Here is a 16,357-nt window from a genome sequence, read left to right as displayed (position 1 = left end):
ACAGCCAAACCTACGTGGGGAGGTAGAAGGAGGTGCTGAGAGGCAGGCTGATAAGCTGGGCTTAAGGTTAAACCAAGCTGAGCAAGATCTCCTCCACCCTTCTTCACTCCTCTTGAGGGAAGCACTAGAGAAATTCTTTTATGCCCAGAGTACTCTTCCCTCCTGGAAAATGCCCTTGCCTGGCCGCCTGGCTGCCTGTGAGCATACTCGCTGTCTGTGCCCCCACCACTTCAAACATGGCAGCCGCACCAGTGGGGCCAGCAAGGGAGACCACATAGATCCACATTCTCACTACAACTCCCCTGGCCCACAGGAGATTGAAATCTTCCTCCAGGAGTCCACCCAGAGCAACTGCACATGTCCCAGATGATGGCAGCTGTTCCTGGACAGTGAGGAAGGGGTGAGACTGTGAGGCATCCTTTGAAGACCTCTGAGGGCCAGGCCCTCTGTGGGACCTTCTGCACACACCTTCTGACTTTACCCTCTCCGTGGCCCAGCAGAGGTGGAAAGTGTCATCCCCGATCACAAAGAGGCAACCGAGGCTCAAGGAGGTCAGGCAACTGGTCCCATGTCCCAGAGAATGCCAAACCAAACTGGGATTTGATCCCAGGACCCAGGTGTATCCAAGCCTTCCAGCACAGCTACTTTTATGGGAAATCAGGGGCATTTCCTAGTGTAGGACATTAGTGTCCCGTACAGAACCCTTCCTGTCATTAAGATCCCCAAGCGGTGCAGAACATGGAGATGTGTCCTTAGCTGAGCCTAAAGTCAAGGGAGATTCATAGGCCCAGAGCACAGTCACAAGAGGGCCACTTCTATCCCTGCAGCTCTGTCCCCAGCCTCTTCAACTGTCAGTCTACCTGCATCTGGCTGGCACCACGCAGCATCCACCCAGCCGTGCATCCATGCAGGCATTCCTTGGTCCATCCATCCATCCATTTGTCTGTCTATCTGACCATCCCTCCCTTCCTCCTTCTCTATATAGGCACAAAAGATGCCCAGGGTGATGTTTCCTGACAGTTAAGTTTTGTTTGACAGTGTCAGGGTGTGTGGGGGGGGTAGGATTGAAATGAGCATATTAAACACTTTTTTGTGCCTCAAGGTGTTGCTTAATCTTAATTATAATGATTATTTCGTGTTTATAGAGCAATAGCCTTTTTTCCCCCTTAAGAAAACAAAAGCAGCCTGGAGTAAAGTTGATCTAGGCCAGTCATATCACCTTTCTGATCCTCGGTCTCCTCATCTGTCAAGTACAGATGGTATCACCAACATCTACTGAGTGTTGGGAGGAAAAGGGTCAGGCATGTCCAACAGTTGGCCAGTAGCAAGTACACAATGACCTTCAACTGCTCTGATCACCAGTGTGCTTCTCAGCAGTGTCTAGCACAGAAATGTCTCACTGATGATAGCTGTTCTTTCTGAAACTATTCTTTTTGTGAGCAGATTTGTGACCCTCCAGACCCACACCTCCATAGATAGAGTTAGAAGTAGAAGAGGGAAGTTCTTCTCCTCCCTTGCTATCACCATATAAATGTCCTTACAGATGGGGAAACAAAGGTCCCAGCACAGTATCTGAAACATGGTTCACCCTTTAGGTTACAGTTACTTTAGTTACTTAAGTTATAGTTATTATTGTTTAGCCCACAATTCCTCCTGCCTGAGACTTATTATCCTTTTGTGATGCTTTGTCCCGTGGAAGGAGGACCTTGGAGTTATCTTTACCTGGACGCACATACTTGTAGGAGAAGGTGAGGGGCTGCTTAGGATATGCAGCCAGGGCCCACACCCTGGCGATGCTCCTGGTTTTGATTTTTCCCAGGGAGGTGCGAGCTGAGGACTATACCATATGGTCCAGGACTCAAAACAGACTCTCCTGCATAATCTCTCCTAAAACACTCAGTATGAAGCTTGGAAGCCCACACTGGTGTGTGCACCAAGAATAAATCCTTGTTTCTGAAACTGTTCTTTTTGCAATCAAATTTGTGACCCTCCACACCCACACCTCCATAGATAGAGTTTGAAACAGCAATTCTCTTCTGTTCAGAACGGGGGTGTCTGGTTTCTCAGGTTGCTCCCCCAGACTCAGACTCCTGGGGAACAGCCAGGAGCAGACTGAGCAATGAGCCCCTGACCCTGAACATAAATGGAATTTACACACAACAAAGAGAATCCATGTCCACTTCCTCCAGAAGAGGGCCAGATTCTCCTACAAAATTATCATTTCATGAGAAGTGTTTGCTAGGAGCAAGGCACCACAGGAATGAAGAAGTGTCAACACTAAGAATAGAGTTTGCACGTTCTATAGACCCACAACCCTGGGAACAACTCCAACAGGGCCGTGGAGATGGACTTGTGGCTAAGGCACCAAAACTGCTTCTTTAGAGTCAACCTGGTAGCACACTGCACCAGAGCACGCTTCCTAAAGCCCAGGGGGAGAGCTTCCCTTTGCACTTAGAACAAAATCCAGACTCTCACCCTGATCCCCGAGGACCCAAGGGGCCCAGTTCCTGCCTGTCTTTCTGACTCCTCACATACTTCACCGCCCCCTCAGTCCTCTCCGGGCTCTGCAGGCAGCCCCGCACGTCCCCACTTCAGGGTCTTTGCACCTGCTCTTCACTGGACCAGGATGCCATTCCAGATGTTTGCGTCAGCCATTCTCAGCAGTCAAGTTTTCAACTCAAACGTCAGTGTACAAAGAGGCTACTGTCTACCCTGTTGAAAATAGTCCCCTTCCATCTTTCCATTGCTCTGTAACACTTCTCTAATAGCATGAATCACTTTGGTCCTCAAGAGCAAATCTGTTGTGAACCTTGTTCATAGATGAGTACCCACCACCAGAACCATGCCCAGCACATAGTAGGTACTCAAGAAATACTTGTTGGATGAAGAAATGTGTGAAAGAGTGATGTCGTTCTGGCTTGAAGGGACATGGTTTAAGAAGCCAGCCCTAGTTAAGGAACCAGAAGGCCAGAATTAGAGCAAAAACTTCTTGGGTTTCTGGCCTTTACTGGAGTAAAGGTGGTCAATGTATGACCCCAGCTTTTCAGAGTTTATGGAGGGGACATTCTTGTAGAATAGGGGATACTACAGTAAATTCAGTTTCTCATCTAATGTCTGTTGAGCCCCTGCAATGTGCAAATTTGATTCTAGATCTAGAGATACAGCAGTGAAGAACGTCTAGGTCTCTTCCCGGTGCCGACAGGGGCCAGGCAATAACTCAGTGTCAGAGGGAGAAGGACCCGCTCTCAGTTCCTGCACTGCCACCTCCTAAATGCCCGTCTGGGAAGACACTGGCATGCCTGCTTGGCCTCCTTGTATCTCACTTTCTTCCTCTGTAAATGGGTGGAAAGCTGACCCCGTGGCATTGCCAAGAGGATTCAGGAGAAGATGAAGGGAGAGACCTGGGCACCAGGAAGGCGGAATGGGACTTGCTTTTTTTCTACCTCCTCCCCCCGGATTGAACACCCCATTGTGTCCCTGGGAAGATTTAAAGCGCTCTAACACTGCAGAGCCACAGCACGGGCTCCAGCCAGGGCCAGAGGTATAGGCTTCGAAGGAAGCATCTGTGGGGACGCAGCTGCTCGCCTAGTCTTGGTTTCCATCAGCCTCGCCACGCCTTCCTCCTGCCCCTGGTCAGCCAGGATGGCTCTCTGAGGGGACACTGTGCTTGTAGCCTGGAGAGCTGACCCATCTCTAATGTCCACCGTGTCAGGCCAGGGTGCTTGCAGCCGACCCTCCTGGTGCACCGTGTGCATAGACAGGACATGTCAGGGGACATCCAGAGGATACAGCATCCAGGAGGCATCTTTCCACTTTCCTGTGATGTTGCCCCTTTAACATGGAGCAGATCACACAAAACCCCTGACTCTGTGCCCAACAAACCACGTCCCCAAGCAGAAAGGTAACTTGGTTTACTCTGTCACACAGCAGGGTCCCCTGGGTAGCTGAAGAACGTCACGGCACAGTGACAGCCACCTCCTACGGTCAAACAGCTGGGAGACTTGAGTTTTCAATAAAGACAGTTGTATTTCCTGCCTTTGAACAATTTGGACACTGTTGTCACTTTTCCTACCTGCCAGCGCTGTCCCCAAATAAAAGAACTCTCCCAGCATGCTCTGCTCTGAGAGGCACACACTCGATTTACTGAACAGCTGGACTTGAGGCGTGTTGCAACCCGAGGCTTGTTCCCAGCTGAAGGGCACGTGGCCCTCGAGCTGCGTCTGCGAGCACTTGATGTGTCCACAGGTAGTCATGGGTAGACAGAGTCATCATTTCCTCCATTGGGGTTAGGAATTTTAATTAGCTAATCTGCCTAATTGTTCTGGACCACCGTCGGCAACAAGACAATAATAAAACTAGCTAATAGTTATTGGGGGCTTTCTGCATTCTCAGTTCTTGACAGGAATTCATTTTAACCCTTTATTCCATGTGAAGTAAGAAATGTTTTTCTCCTCCTCAATGGATGAGGCAGTTGAGGTACAAGACCCTGCTCAAGGTCACACGACCAGAGGGAGGTCAGCTGAGGTCTGAACTCGGGCTGTTTCCCAGGGCCCACTCTGGACTCTACGTCCTGGCAGAACCAGATAGGAGCCCTTTGTCCTGCTCATGGCTGCTCCCTTGGTACCTAGCATGGTGTCTGGAACTTGGTGGTTGCTAGGAGAGAACGTGCACCTTGGCTGCCCTGAAGAGTACTCCAAATTACAACTCGAGCAGCCTGACGAAGTTCTAAGATGAATGGGTTTTAGAGTCCTTGTTTCTCCTGGCACCGTCCCTCCCACCTCCAGTCCCAGATCACCACACAGACAGCACTAGCTTTATCCAAGAATAAAACCCGTTACATAACCACATGGCAGGCAAGGGGTGAGCAGAGAAGCAACCTGAGAGGGACATGTTGTCCACCTCTAGTCTCCAAAGCATAGCCCCTGGGAAGAACTTTCCATCTCCCTAGGAGCCTCCCTCGGCCTGCAAACTTTCCTCCGTCTCCTCTCCTTGGCACTTTCTATATTTTATTTTATTTTGGTCGTGCACATTATTTGAAGTTACTATAGCAACGTGTCACCAGCTGGCATTGCATAGTAATGTTGGCATTTGGGTAGCAAGCTCCCGAAGCTGCTCTTTCCCTCCCTCTGTGATCTCCTCACTCCCACTAACCTCAGGTGAGTGGGGTGCCTCCTCAGCCACTGGGCCCCTCTCCCCTGTTTGGCTTGTTTTCCAAGGCAGAGCAAATCCTATAGAGTCTTCCTTGCTTCCCTCTGCACTGGGAACTGCAGGAGTCCTGGGTGTGTGTGTGTGTGTGTGTGTTTGCATTTGTATTATAGGATGTTAAATAGATATGTTGAAGTTGAATGTTGTGTACCAAAACTATTGGCATTATTAATATGATGATCAGGACAATTGTTTCATGCAAAGAAGTGAATGCCGGGGTTTGTGGAGGGCTACTCTCCACATGGAAATCACTCAGTATCTGAGCTAATTATTTTGGGCCACATGGTGTGAGGTTTCTCTTCTCTTTTGCCTCCACATAGTGAAGAGACCCCCACTGTTTCCCTCGGAGGTCCAGCTCTCTCCCAGGTGCGCGAGACCTCCCCACGTACTGACTGATGAGCTGAATTAATTACGAGAATTGATCACCTCGGCATGCAGAAGAGGGTCCTACACGGCAGATAAACCCCGCCGCTTGCCGCGTCAAAGAGCCCTCATCAGCCAAGTGCCCGTGATGACTGTACTTATTTTTACACGTTTGACCTAGTTTCAAACCGTGTCTCTTCATGCTGTGATTCATTAGCCACATTTTAAACCAACCCTGATCGGAGCCAGGTGACTCTGCTTGGTTTGCCCCAGAGTCTCAGATTCAATTTCTCTCTGGAATTTAATATGCAAGTCCCACTGGTATTCCGTTTTAAGAAGCAATTTCCTATCCAGGCACCTGGCATGCTGCTTCGGATGGATGAGTGGCTGCCTCATGCCTTGGTAGTAAATATATGTCCATTTCAGAATTTCTGCCAGGGATGAGAAGAGGGGGATTCTTGCTAGCCTGGACTACTGGGGATCCCCCACCCCCATAGTCCCCACACAGCATTATACTGCTCTTCTGGGTTGCTGATGGGCTTGGAGTTCGAGCTCCTTTGCTATAAAGTTTCAGCAATGTCAATGTTAGGGCTGTCTCAACTGCTAGGGCAGATGCCGTCTGATCTAATTCCTTCTAAAATTTTCAGTCATGGTGATGTAGAAGCAGGGTCCCAAACTTGTAAGAAGGGAGAAGGGCAAGACAGAGTTGCCATTTTGAGGGTACTACTGGAAAGGGGACACATGTAAGAGAAGCCTAATGTTGTTCCATCCTTTTATCATTGTGACAAAGTGGTTTTTGAAAATTCAAATGGCAGAGCAGAGCCTTTCCTGAACAGAAACCTGCTACCTGTGTCTTGCTCCATTTCGGGTATCAATCGGTGGTGTTGGTATGATTTCTGAGGGGTCTGATACCACAGTGGGCTAGGTACTACAGTAGGAAAACGAGATGCCTGCAGTTGGAAGTCACACACTGTCATTTTTCACTAACAGCCAAATGCAGGTAACTTGTGCAAACTTCAGACACATCACACCACCAATCCTACGGAAAGGAAAAGGCACCCAGCTGGGGTTTTCTGTGTGGCAGTTGGAACAAAGAAATTAACAAGCTGGTAAAAGTAATTTTGATCGATCCACAATCTCTACCACACTAACCCACTCCTAATAAAACGATAATGGTTTTCTTTCACGAAATGGTCACTCTCTCTAATAGGGACTGCAATCCTGCTCCTTGATTTTTTTTTTTTCTTTTTCAAGGAAGCATAGAAGTTTCCTTAAACAGGGCTTCAGACAAGGCAGCCTTTTCAAGGTAATTCCAAGCAAAGTTAGCTCCCAGATCTGATTTTTGCATTTCCCCCCTTTCCAATTGAGCCATTGACAATAACAAGCATTCCATACCTATGCATCTGGGGCAGCCAGCAGTTGTGACAATGGTGGGCTTTTCACCCCTACCCCCCCACACACACACACACCCATGCAAGCTCACAATCCCAGCGCTCCGTTAAGCCAAAGCTTTAGAAGTAAACTATCGTCCAAGAGGCGAACAGCGTTTTCTCTTAGAAGATCATCCATCACACACACAAATAAAACCTTCCCACATCTCTTACCTTGAAACAGTGGGATTACCTGCCGGAGATGTCCCCCCTTCCTTGCACAACAAGCCAGGCTTTCACCAGCAGCAGAATAACTCCGAAAGAAGGAAAAATAAGTCCTTTATATTGTAATTTTCACTGTTTATATGCAAGAAGTGTAGTGGGTCTGCTCACGTAGGAATAAATAAGCCGAACAAACTGCACAGCAGCGACTGTGTGAAGAGAACGGCCCTCTAGTGGCCACAGGCGGAATTCTTCCAGGAAGGGAGAGGAGATGGAGGGAGTAGAGGAGGCAGGGGATCGTGTGCGCATACACACACGCACACACGCACACACACTTGTACACCCTTTAAGCCCTAGGATTTTGTTTACATCCAGCTGGCCAGAGGTATACACAGGAAGTAAGTTCATTTCTTGACTTAATGGACCTGGTTAAGTTGGCAGTGCTGGGGCTGTTCAGTCTGGGTTGAAAGGGTGAATAATTTCAAAACTCACCACCCGATGTTGCCTGAGCAGGAGAGAGGAACTGGCTGCAGACCATGCAGGGGGTGTGGCCCCTTGTAGATGCTGCCAGTCCCCTCCATGGAGCAGACTGGTCACTGTTCCTGAGAGTCCCGGTGTGGGGCTCTCTGCCAGATCTGTATGTTTCCTAAGCATTTACGGTGAATGTGGGGGTCACCGGCCAGCTGGGCTAGCTTCCTGTGTGAGTGACCCGCTTAATCATACTGAGTCCCTTGCTTAGAAAGGCCACAGGGCTATTTTGAAATATTCAATCATTTTAAACAAGGGCCCCACATTTTCATTTTGTTCTGGGCCCCACAAATTGCCTAACTGGTCCTGCCGGCAGGGGAAGCAGACGATTTCAACTGAAGAGAACCCAGAAGCAAAGGACAATCTGTATCTTTGGGAGCCACTTTGGTGAACAGGAGCCTCAGAGACATTCAGTCACCCTAAAGGGTTCTTGAGGAGGAACGCAAAAGGGGTCTCCTGGGGTCACCAAGGATGCTGCCCCACCACGGGAACAAAATTTTCAACCATCGGCAGGTGTTAATGTTTGCCATATTTTTTAACAAAAGAACTTCTTTTTATATAAACAAAGGCAGCAGTGTGTGATACCAGCCCCAGTTTTGGGTTCAAACATAAATTTTCCAAGCCTACCGCCTCCAAACATAAAACTTCTAAGGACTCTTGGAGTGGGGGTCCCTAGAGACGCCGGCATGACAGTGCCAGTCCATCTCCAATTGTCTGCACTGGGCTGGACCACAATGGACCTGCCTCTGGCCAAGATGGCAGCCCCCAGGGGATCGTACAGGGGCGGTACAGAGTAGCTTCTCCTGGCTGCTGGCTCAGTGGCTAATGCTTCCTTGACCAGGTCTCCCACCCTAAAGCTGACCCTGCCAGTCTGGGAGAGAGATGGCAAGAGAGACCAAGCTGAGGTCTATGGTGCGTGAAAGGGTGTATTCCCTTCCTCTCTGCTCCCAGGGATCCTTCCAGACCTCTCCAGCTCTCCGCCTCGGTTTCCCTCTTGTCTGAATTCTTCAGGATCTTGAACTTTTTCTCTCCTGAATTCAGTCATGATTTCCCAATGAGACCATCAACTCTTGGACAGCATGCTCCATCCCTTCCTTTCTTATCCCACCCTAGGTTGCTGACTTCTCTGGCTCCTTCATAATGATCCAATAACTGGTCCCTCCACAGGGAACCCTAATGGGATTTCAGGGTGGTCTCGGATCCAGTGGATCCTTTTTTGCTTATTAGCGCATGTCAATTCTACAGAAGAACAGGTTTCCTTGAGGCACATTGGTACATACAAATAAATAACTTGCTTTGATTATCAGATCCTTTTGATAATTCTCTAGTGGGAGATATGGATGATGGATGGATGGATGCATGGATGGATGGATGGATGGATGGATGATTGCCCCACTTTACAGATGAGATAACTGGGATTTCCCATGTAAAATTATTTAACAGGAAGTGAAACCAACTCCAGGAGCCCCACCTCGGCTGAATCTCCCAACACCCACCACCGCTCTTTTCCCAAAGTACAAATAGCAGGAGAGGTCACATATCGGCTCTTATTTTCATACCTGCGGTGCTTGCTGCAGGGGCATCATAGGTGCTCAGTGAAGGCTGATTCCATGAAGGCGCTGTAAGGAGACATTTTCCCCTAGGCAAATTTCACACACTCATCCAGTGAGGAGAGAGTCCCTGTCCTTGGACGGCCCTGTGACACTTGCTGGGGAAGGTTGAGCATTTTCCAGTTTAGAGTCAAGGAAATGGGAGAGATGAATCCCATGGTCCTTTCTCACTTGTCCGTGGTATTTTTCTTTATGTCTTGCAGAGTCACTTCGTGGCATGTATGACGGCCATCCTAAACCAGATGGGTGACCAACACTACTCCTTCTACATCGAGACCTTCCACACCAGCTCAGACCTTGTGGTGAGTCTGAGAGACGCTGGGGGTGGAGGGCGGGTGGGCAGGACGTGACACCTGGCTCTCATGGTTCTCATGAGTTTAGGACACAAGACGTCCCTGCAGGTCTTGGGCGTGTTTATGAGCATGTCTGATTTCCTGTCTCTTGTATTTCTCACTCTGGAACATGTCTTCAATCATGTCAGAGTCGAGTCACGGACATCTACCATGTGATCTAGATGTGGCTCAATAAACAGGTGCTGGTAAATCTTGGACGCTTGCAGCCTAAGAGCAAGAGTTGGAGTCATGCAGTCTTGGATTTGAATCCTGGCTTTGTCACCAGCTAGCTGTGTGACCAGGGGCAAGAGAACCTCTCATAAGCCTCAGTTTCCCCATCCGTAAAGTGGGGATAATTTGATTGGGTTTCAGGGTATGCTGAGGGGCTTGGGTGGGAGCACTGTATTGCTCACATTGTGAGTACCCAGGAGAGATAGCTAGTATTAGGTTATGATAGTGCTTAGAAGAAATTGCCCTGAGCCCAGGTCTCTTTTTTCTTTCTTTTCTGTGCTGAGGATGGAAGCCAGGGCCTAGCGGATGCTCCTCAAGTGCTCTACCACTGAGCTACATCCCCATCCCTGAGCCTCTTCTAGCCTCTCAGGACTCAGCTGCTACAGGACCACCACCCCGTGCCCCATGGCCATCGGCTCTGCAGCAGATACAACAGAGAGGCCCACCCTAGCTGCCCTGTCCCAGGGTATAGCAGAGGACCCTCTCCTGTCAGTGTGGCCCTTTGTCACTCACCACTTCCAGGGGCAGGAGTCCTGCTGCTAGGAGCTCTCTTAATTCTCCTGGGAAGACCAAGGGTGCTGAGCCTGGACCACCCTCAGAGAGTGGCCCCTCCTCAGGGAATGACTGGGAGCCAACACCCCCACCCCCAGCAGTGAGCCAAAGCTCTCCTCTTTGAAGTAGGGTTGGAAAGAAATGGAACCCTTTTCTGGATACTCAAAAGACAAATAAAAGGAATAACCCCAGTTTTTCTCCCACCCCCACCAAGTTCTTTATGTCTTGGGACACGGAAATAGGAAAACCAGATTCCTAATTTTTGATCTTTTATGTAAACAATGATTCCTGGGAAGGAAGGTTGGGAAGGGAATTCTTACTTGTTGAACATACGCACTTTCTTATCTGATTCTCCTAGCAGTATGACATGGGTGTTAGGAGTCACTTGCTTCAGCTCTACAGTCTTCTTGACGAAGGCTCCACAGCAGTACAGGACCAACATGCCGAGGTCCACCTTGAACCTCAGCTCTGCCCCTCACACTACATGCATCTTCTCAGTCAGAAGCCACTTTGTCCATCTGTGAGCCAGAAGCCTTCTCCATCCCGTAGGAAGGGGGTGTGCCTGGGACGAGAGCCACACTTGCCCAGGTGACATCAAGGGTGAATAACAATCTCTGCCATTAACATCTCCAGCATTAAGGAGCTCTTGGCTCCAAGCCTCTGTGCTAAGCTCCCAGGTGCACCTAGTCACTGTGCGGACCCTTGGGGATAGATGCTGCCCCCATTCTGCTGATGTGGAAGCTGGGACTTAGAACACTGAGGCCATTTTTCCTAGAAGCAGAGACTGCTGGGAAAGAACCAATGCCATCTCCAGAATTTTGCAATTTATCTTAAAGCAGTGATTTTCAAATTATGTTCTTTCTAGCTGCACTCTGCTCTCTCTCTCTCTCTCTCTCTCTCTCTCTCTCTCTCACACACACACACACACACACACACACACACAGAGAGAGCCCATCTACGTTTATCTATTTCAAATATTAGGTTCCAGGTGAGATTTCCTTTGAACAAAGAATTCTGCAGTCAGGATGATTTGAAAACCACTGCTCATGGAAAGAATTCTGAAGGGACTCCCTCTGGATTTTAGGCTTCACCTAAAGCATTCAAGCGATATGGTTTTTATTACTTCCAGCTCAAGAGGGTCACAGGTTCTGGGTCTTCGCTATCTGGATTTGTACTGAATTTGTTTTCTGCAAAGATGGAGGCCAAGTTTGTCCCATTGCAAAATCTGAGAGAGTGTGTTGAAGTCACTTTGAACCTCTCCAAAGGAGGGAAGGAGAGTCCTGGTTCCTATGCTCCCTCTAATCTGCTCATATGTGTGTGTGTGTGTGTGTGTGTGTGTGTGACAGATGAAATAGCTGTGTTTACACCACTGCTAATTAGATGCTCATTTAAATAATAGTTTATTTGCTAAATGGCCTGAGATGTGTTCATATGGTGTCGATTATTTTCTGCTCAAATACATATTTGTGAAGATGATTATAACATTGCCACATCGATGAATACATTTACTTCTTTATTCTCAAAGACAGAATTAATAGTGCTTTATTTTGAGATTGTCTCCTTATTCCATATTCATGTTCTACTTATTTGCGAAACGGCCTCTCAGAAGCCAACTTTTACGCTTCTATTTACAATGCATGGCAATGAATTTCCCTGAATTAGCTTCAATGAAGAATTGATCCCCTTACCTTTCTTTCTCTCTATATAAAATAATAATAATAATAAAGGAAACATTGTAACAGCCCACTCGACCTGGACACTTGAAGTCACTTCCTACCTGCAAGGCCGATGACTGGCGTGTTTTCTCCACTCTTTCAGGACTTCCTGATGGAGACCTTCATCATGTTCAAGGACCTCATCGGGAAGAATGTGTACCCTGTGGACTGGATGGCCATGAGCATGGTTCAGAACAGGTGGGAGACCTTCTTCCCAAAGGCCACCTCCCAGGGCTCAATGAAGAGATCACTGGTAGCCATGAGGTGGGGATAGCTCCCCCTAGTGGGAAGAAGTTGAAGTGCTGACATATCCTGTCCACATTGAAACCCAGGGGAGAACTTCACACTCATCCTGAATTACTCAGAAGTCCCCCACTCCTTCTCTGTTCTTGAAATCCCAGTTAGGATACCACACTTTGTCTATGAAACCTTCCCTGAACTCTCTAGACAGGCAAGTATAGGGAAGCATTTTTTTTAAAGATAGAGAGAGAGAGGAGAGAGAATTTTTTAATATTTATTTTTTAGTTTTCAGTGGACACAACATCTTTGTTTGTATGTGGTGCTGAGGATCGAACCCAGGCCGCACGCATGCCAGGCGAGCGTGCTACCGCTTGAGCCACATCCCCAGCCCCGGGAAGCATTTTTAATTATATTATTTCAAAATTTATTTAAAATAATCAAACATATCCTGTGACCTATGGTAAAAGAAGTGCAGGAAGTTTCATTGGATTAAGCAGCATTTTCCAAGAGAGGATTTAGGAAATAGAGTTTTACCGATGAATCTGTCTTCGGAGCCATTGGTGTGTTGTAACTGCGGTGTCTCTGGATGTGCACATCGTAGCTATGAACATCTTATAGATTGTCAGTGTAACCCAAGTGGAGCTCACACCCAACATGGCCCAGCCCAGCAGGAGATAAAAGTTAATTGTCAAAGATTTCAGTATTTACCATTATGTCTCTACTACATTTCAACACAGTGAAATTCAGATCCTGACACTCGGCCACATCTTCTAATATTCCTTTTCTCCACTCCCCTGCCTCCCATCTCTCTCACATGGTGAGGTTTCCCCTGGTCTCTCTCAGAGCCTTTTTCTCACATCCCACCCATGATGACCTTCAGCGGGGCCTTCCTGGCCCCTATCTCCCCTTTCTCTCCTGATTTCTTTGGCTCTTGTGTTTGCTTCAGGTCCCCCAGGGAAGCCCTTCATCTCACACCAGCTCCCAGTTTATGGCCCTCTACATTTTGCCTCAGTTCTGTATCCTGAAACCCAAGTGCTGATTGGCAGAGAGAAAGGTCCCCAGAGGGTGGAAGAAGAGGAAAGTCGAACGAGCCGCAGCTGAGTTCTCTTTGGTGGAAGGGAAAGAGAGGAGATGAGGAACATTTACATATTGATGATTTGCCATTGATACAGCCTGAGGATTTCTATCTCCCATGCTTGGAGCCGACTCCAGCCCCAGCTGTGTACCGCTTGTGTAGACAGATGTAATGACAGTCTACTGCAAGAGATGCTTCCTGTTAGAGCTTTTTTCCCCCTTTTNATTTCTATCTCCCATGCTTGGAGCCGACTCCAGCCCCAGCTGACCCCCCCCCCCGTCCTTGCTCTCCCTGTGTCACCAGGTGACAGTGGACACCCTTGCCCACAGAGCTCTGGGGCCAACATCCAGGGCTGCTGGAGTGGAGGAGGGCTTTGTCTGGAAGGAGCTGTCTGTCTGTGTGCCTCTGCTTCCCCTGGGAGGAGGAAGATCAGCCCAGCAGCAGGTGTCAGAGCGTCTCAGCTGGGCCACCTCCAGGTTCTCCCTTCACACCACGCAGGTGCAAGCTGACTTCTGCAGGATTATTGTGCTGGTGGGGATTGGGCCCAGGCCGCATGCTGGGTCAGAGGCAGGTCACTCCCCAGCCCTGTGGGCATGAGACAGGCAGGTGCATAAAGCCCAAAGCTCTGGAGGGCTCCATGCTTGGTTTAATGCTCTGGTATCTCGGAGTTCTTAACAATTTCCAGACAAGGATACTTGTATTTTCATTTTGCACCGAGCCCCCATAATTTTGTAGCTGGTCATATATCGATGACCTGTCAGTCACCTGGAGCTGCAGGGCAGCCAGCTCCTGCACTACAGGAGGGCCCTTTGCTGTTTTGCCCACTGGTTGGTAAGGTATTGGGGTTTTGCCCACAGGCCTCCCGCGGAGTGGCCTGCACAGTCATTCCAAAGAAACACATGCGGATCTGTGGGCCAGTGCCTTGGAGGAACATCCCCTCCTGAAACCCCTGCTCGCTACGGACCTGAGTCTGTTCATCTGGAGATGATTCCTTGTTTTTCACTGCCAAGGAAATAAGAATAGAATTTTCTAGAAACCGGAGAAAGTGGAAGTGTCTCCTAAATGGAAACATTTGTATCTCTTAAGGATCAGTTAAGTACTATTGTTGCATTTAATTACTTTTTTAAAAAAGCTGGACTCAAGAATAGAGCTTCAGCCTCCTGAGTTCTGCCACCTTGCCTTTCTCCGGCTTCCTCACCGGTACCATAGGGACAGCAATAGTTCCATTAGATGGACTTTGCAGCATGAGGGTGGAATGAGCTGTTCCCAGCACAATGCCCGGTGGCTGGGAAGAACCCGGTGAGTGACAGTGCTGCCACCACAGGAGAGGACAAATGTGGTCTTGAACTGGAGAAGCATGTGCTGATGTCACCCCTCCCCCACCCAATGCCTGGCTTCTCACACGCCTGGCTCAGTCCCTTTCCTGCACCTTCTGGCCACAGTGATCCCTTAGGATCCCGGCCCCTTGAAGTTTCCTCACTGTTGTGCTCCTTCTGTGCCATTTGCTTCAGCTGACGTTCATGTTCGTCACGTCACGTCCTCCTCCAGGTGGTAAAAGCTTCAGGTGCATTCGCTCATTTCATCCCCCAACAACTTTACCATGAGGTAAAACTGTCAGAATCTGCATTTTTATCGGTGAGGAGCTGCGCACAGAATAGATAAGTAGTAGCCTACTCACGACTGCATTGCTGATAAGGAACCGAGAAGCCATTGGATCTGAGCCCTAGCCCTAAGGGCACTGCTTGGACATGTGCCCTGAGGCCCAAGGAAGGGGGGCCTTGCCCAGGACCCAGCTAGGTGGGACAAACAGGACAGCGGCCTGGGGTGCCCAATGCCCTCCTGTGGCTGGACCAGCTTCACTTCTGAGTCTGAACATTGTGACTTTCTTTCCTGTCTTCGTCCCTCCGCCTCCTCCTCTCTTTTCTCCCTGTTATCTATGTTTTCTATAAAATCTGCTTGTTTTTATGAATTTTCTCTCATCACTTATGATTTATATATACATATTAGTCATCCATTATTCACTTTTGTGCAGGCTGGAGGAAGGAGTGGGGTTTTCCAAAATCAAATGTCGCCCCAGCTGTGTACCGCTTGTGTAGACAGATGTAATGACAGTCTACTGCAAGAGATGCTTCCTGTTAGAGCTTTTTTCCCCCTTTTTGTTGAGATGCAGCATTCAGTAAGATCTGATTTACATGACATGATTAATTTTTAAATAATCAAGTTCTTTAAAACACTGTAAATTAACAGAATGGTGCCTAGGAACCTCTCCCCCCCCCCGCCTTCCATCTGTGCCTTGATCTGGAATTCCAGCATTTCTGGGGGCCTTGGGAATCTACAGGCATCCCTGAAGCTCCTTTTAAATGCAGTTAACTGACCAACAAATAGTTATTGAAAGTCTTAGGTGTCTGGGCTCCAGGGCATACACAGATCAGTTCAAGCTATGGTCCCAGGTGGCAGAGGGCTTCCAGTCTAATGGGGAGACAAGTGCACCCGTGGGAGTATGGCCTAGTGCTGTATGGCCACCGGAGACCCCCCAGAGGCAGCACAGAGAAGTGAAAACCTGTGATTTCCTGGGCTCAAATCCTGTTTCTATCAGTTAACTGGGCAAGATACTTAACCACTCTGGACTCAGTTTTCCTCCCCGTCAAGTAGGACTAGCAATAGTGCTTGTCACAGAGGATTATTGTGGGGACTGAGATGAAGTAATACACAGGAAGTGGCCAGAACAGCATAGGCACAGAGCCAGCATTTCCCGAATGCAAACTTCCATTTTCACTTTTATATGCTCTAGACGTAGCCAAAATGCTTCACGGAAGAGGCAGATCTGGCTGCATCCTGTCTGCATTTATCAGTGACATGTTTTAAGGTCTGATCTCATCTCAGGCCCATAACAGGCACACCGTAAGGGTCACAG

The 16,357-nt window shown here is 48.6% G+C and overlaps 2 protein-coding genes across 4 annotated transcripts in view; one reads left to right on the top strand and one right to left on the bottom strand.

The window, feature by feature from the left end:
* The window catches only part of Insyn2b (inhibitory synaptic factor family member 2B), a 106,136-nt gene extending 98,804 nt beyond the window's left edge, over positions 1–7,332 (bottom strand). The window contains exon 1 of the mRNA XM_015492636.2: positions 7,173–7,332. The gene's annotated coding sequence lies outside the window, so the exon portion shown is untranslated. The remainder of the gene's footprint in view (positions 1–7,172) is intronic.
* The window catches only part of Dock2 (dedicator of cytokinesis 2), a 397,939-nt gene that overhangs the window by 283,415 nt on the left and 98,167 nt on the right, over positions 1–16,357 (top strand). For all 3 annotated transcript variants that reach the window (XR_007352105.1, XM_048815769.1, XM_048815762.1), the window contains exons 28-29: positions 9,502–9,600; positions 12,232–12,326. Coding sequence is in view for 2 of the 3 variants with exons in the window: in XM_048815769.1 (XP_048671726.1) it covers positions 9,502–9,600; positions 12,232–12,326 (194 nt within the window). In the remaining variant the exon portion in view is untranslated. The remainder of the gene's footprint in view (positions 1–9,501; positions 9,601–12,231; positions 12,327–16,357) is intronic.

This window comes from Marmota marmota, unplaced genomic scaffold, assembly GCF_001458135.2.
Source record: "Marmota marmota marmota unplaced genomic scaffold, marMar, whole genome shotgun sequence".
Classification (NCBI taxonomy): domain Eukaryota; kingdom Metazoa; phylum Chordata; class Mammalia; order Rodentia; family Sciuridae; genus Marmota; species Marmota marmota.
The sequence above is the reverse complement of the archived record's forward strand: the minus strand, read 5'-3'. Positions and strand labels throughout refer to the sequence as shown.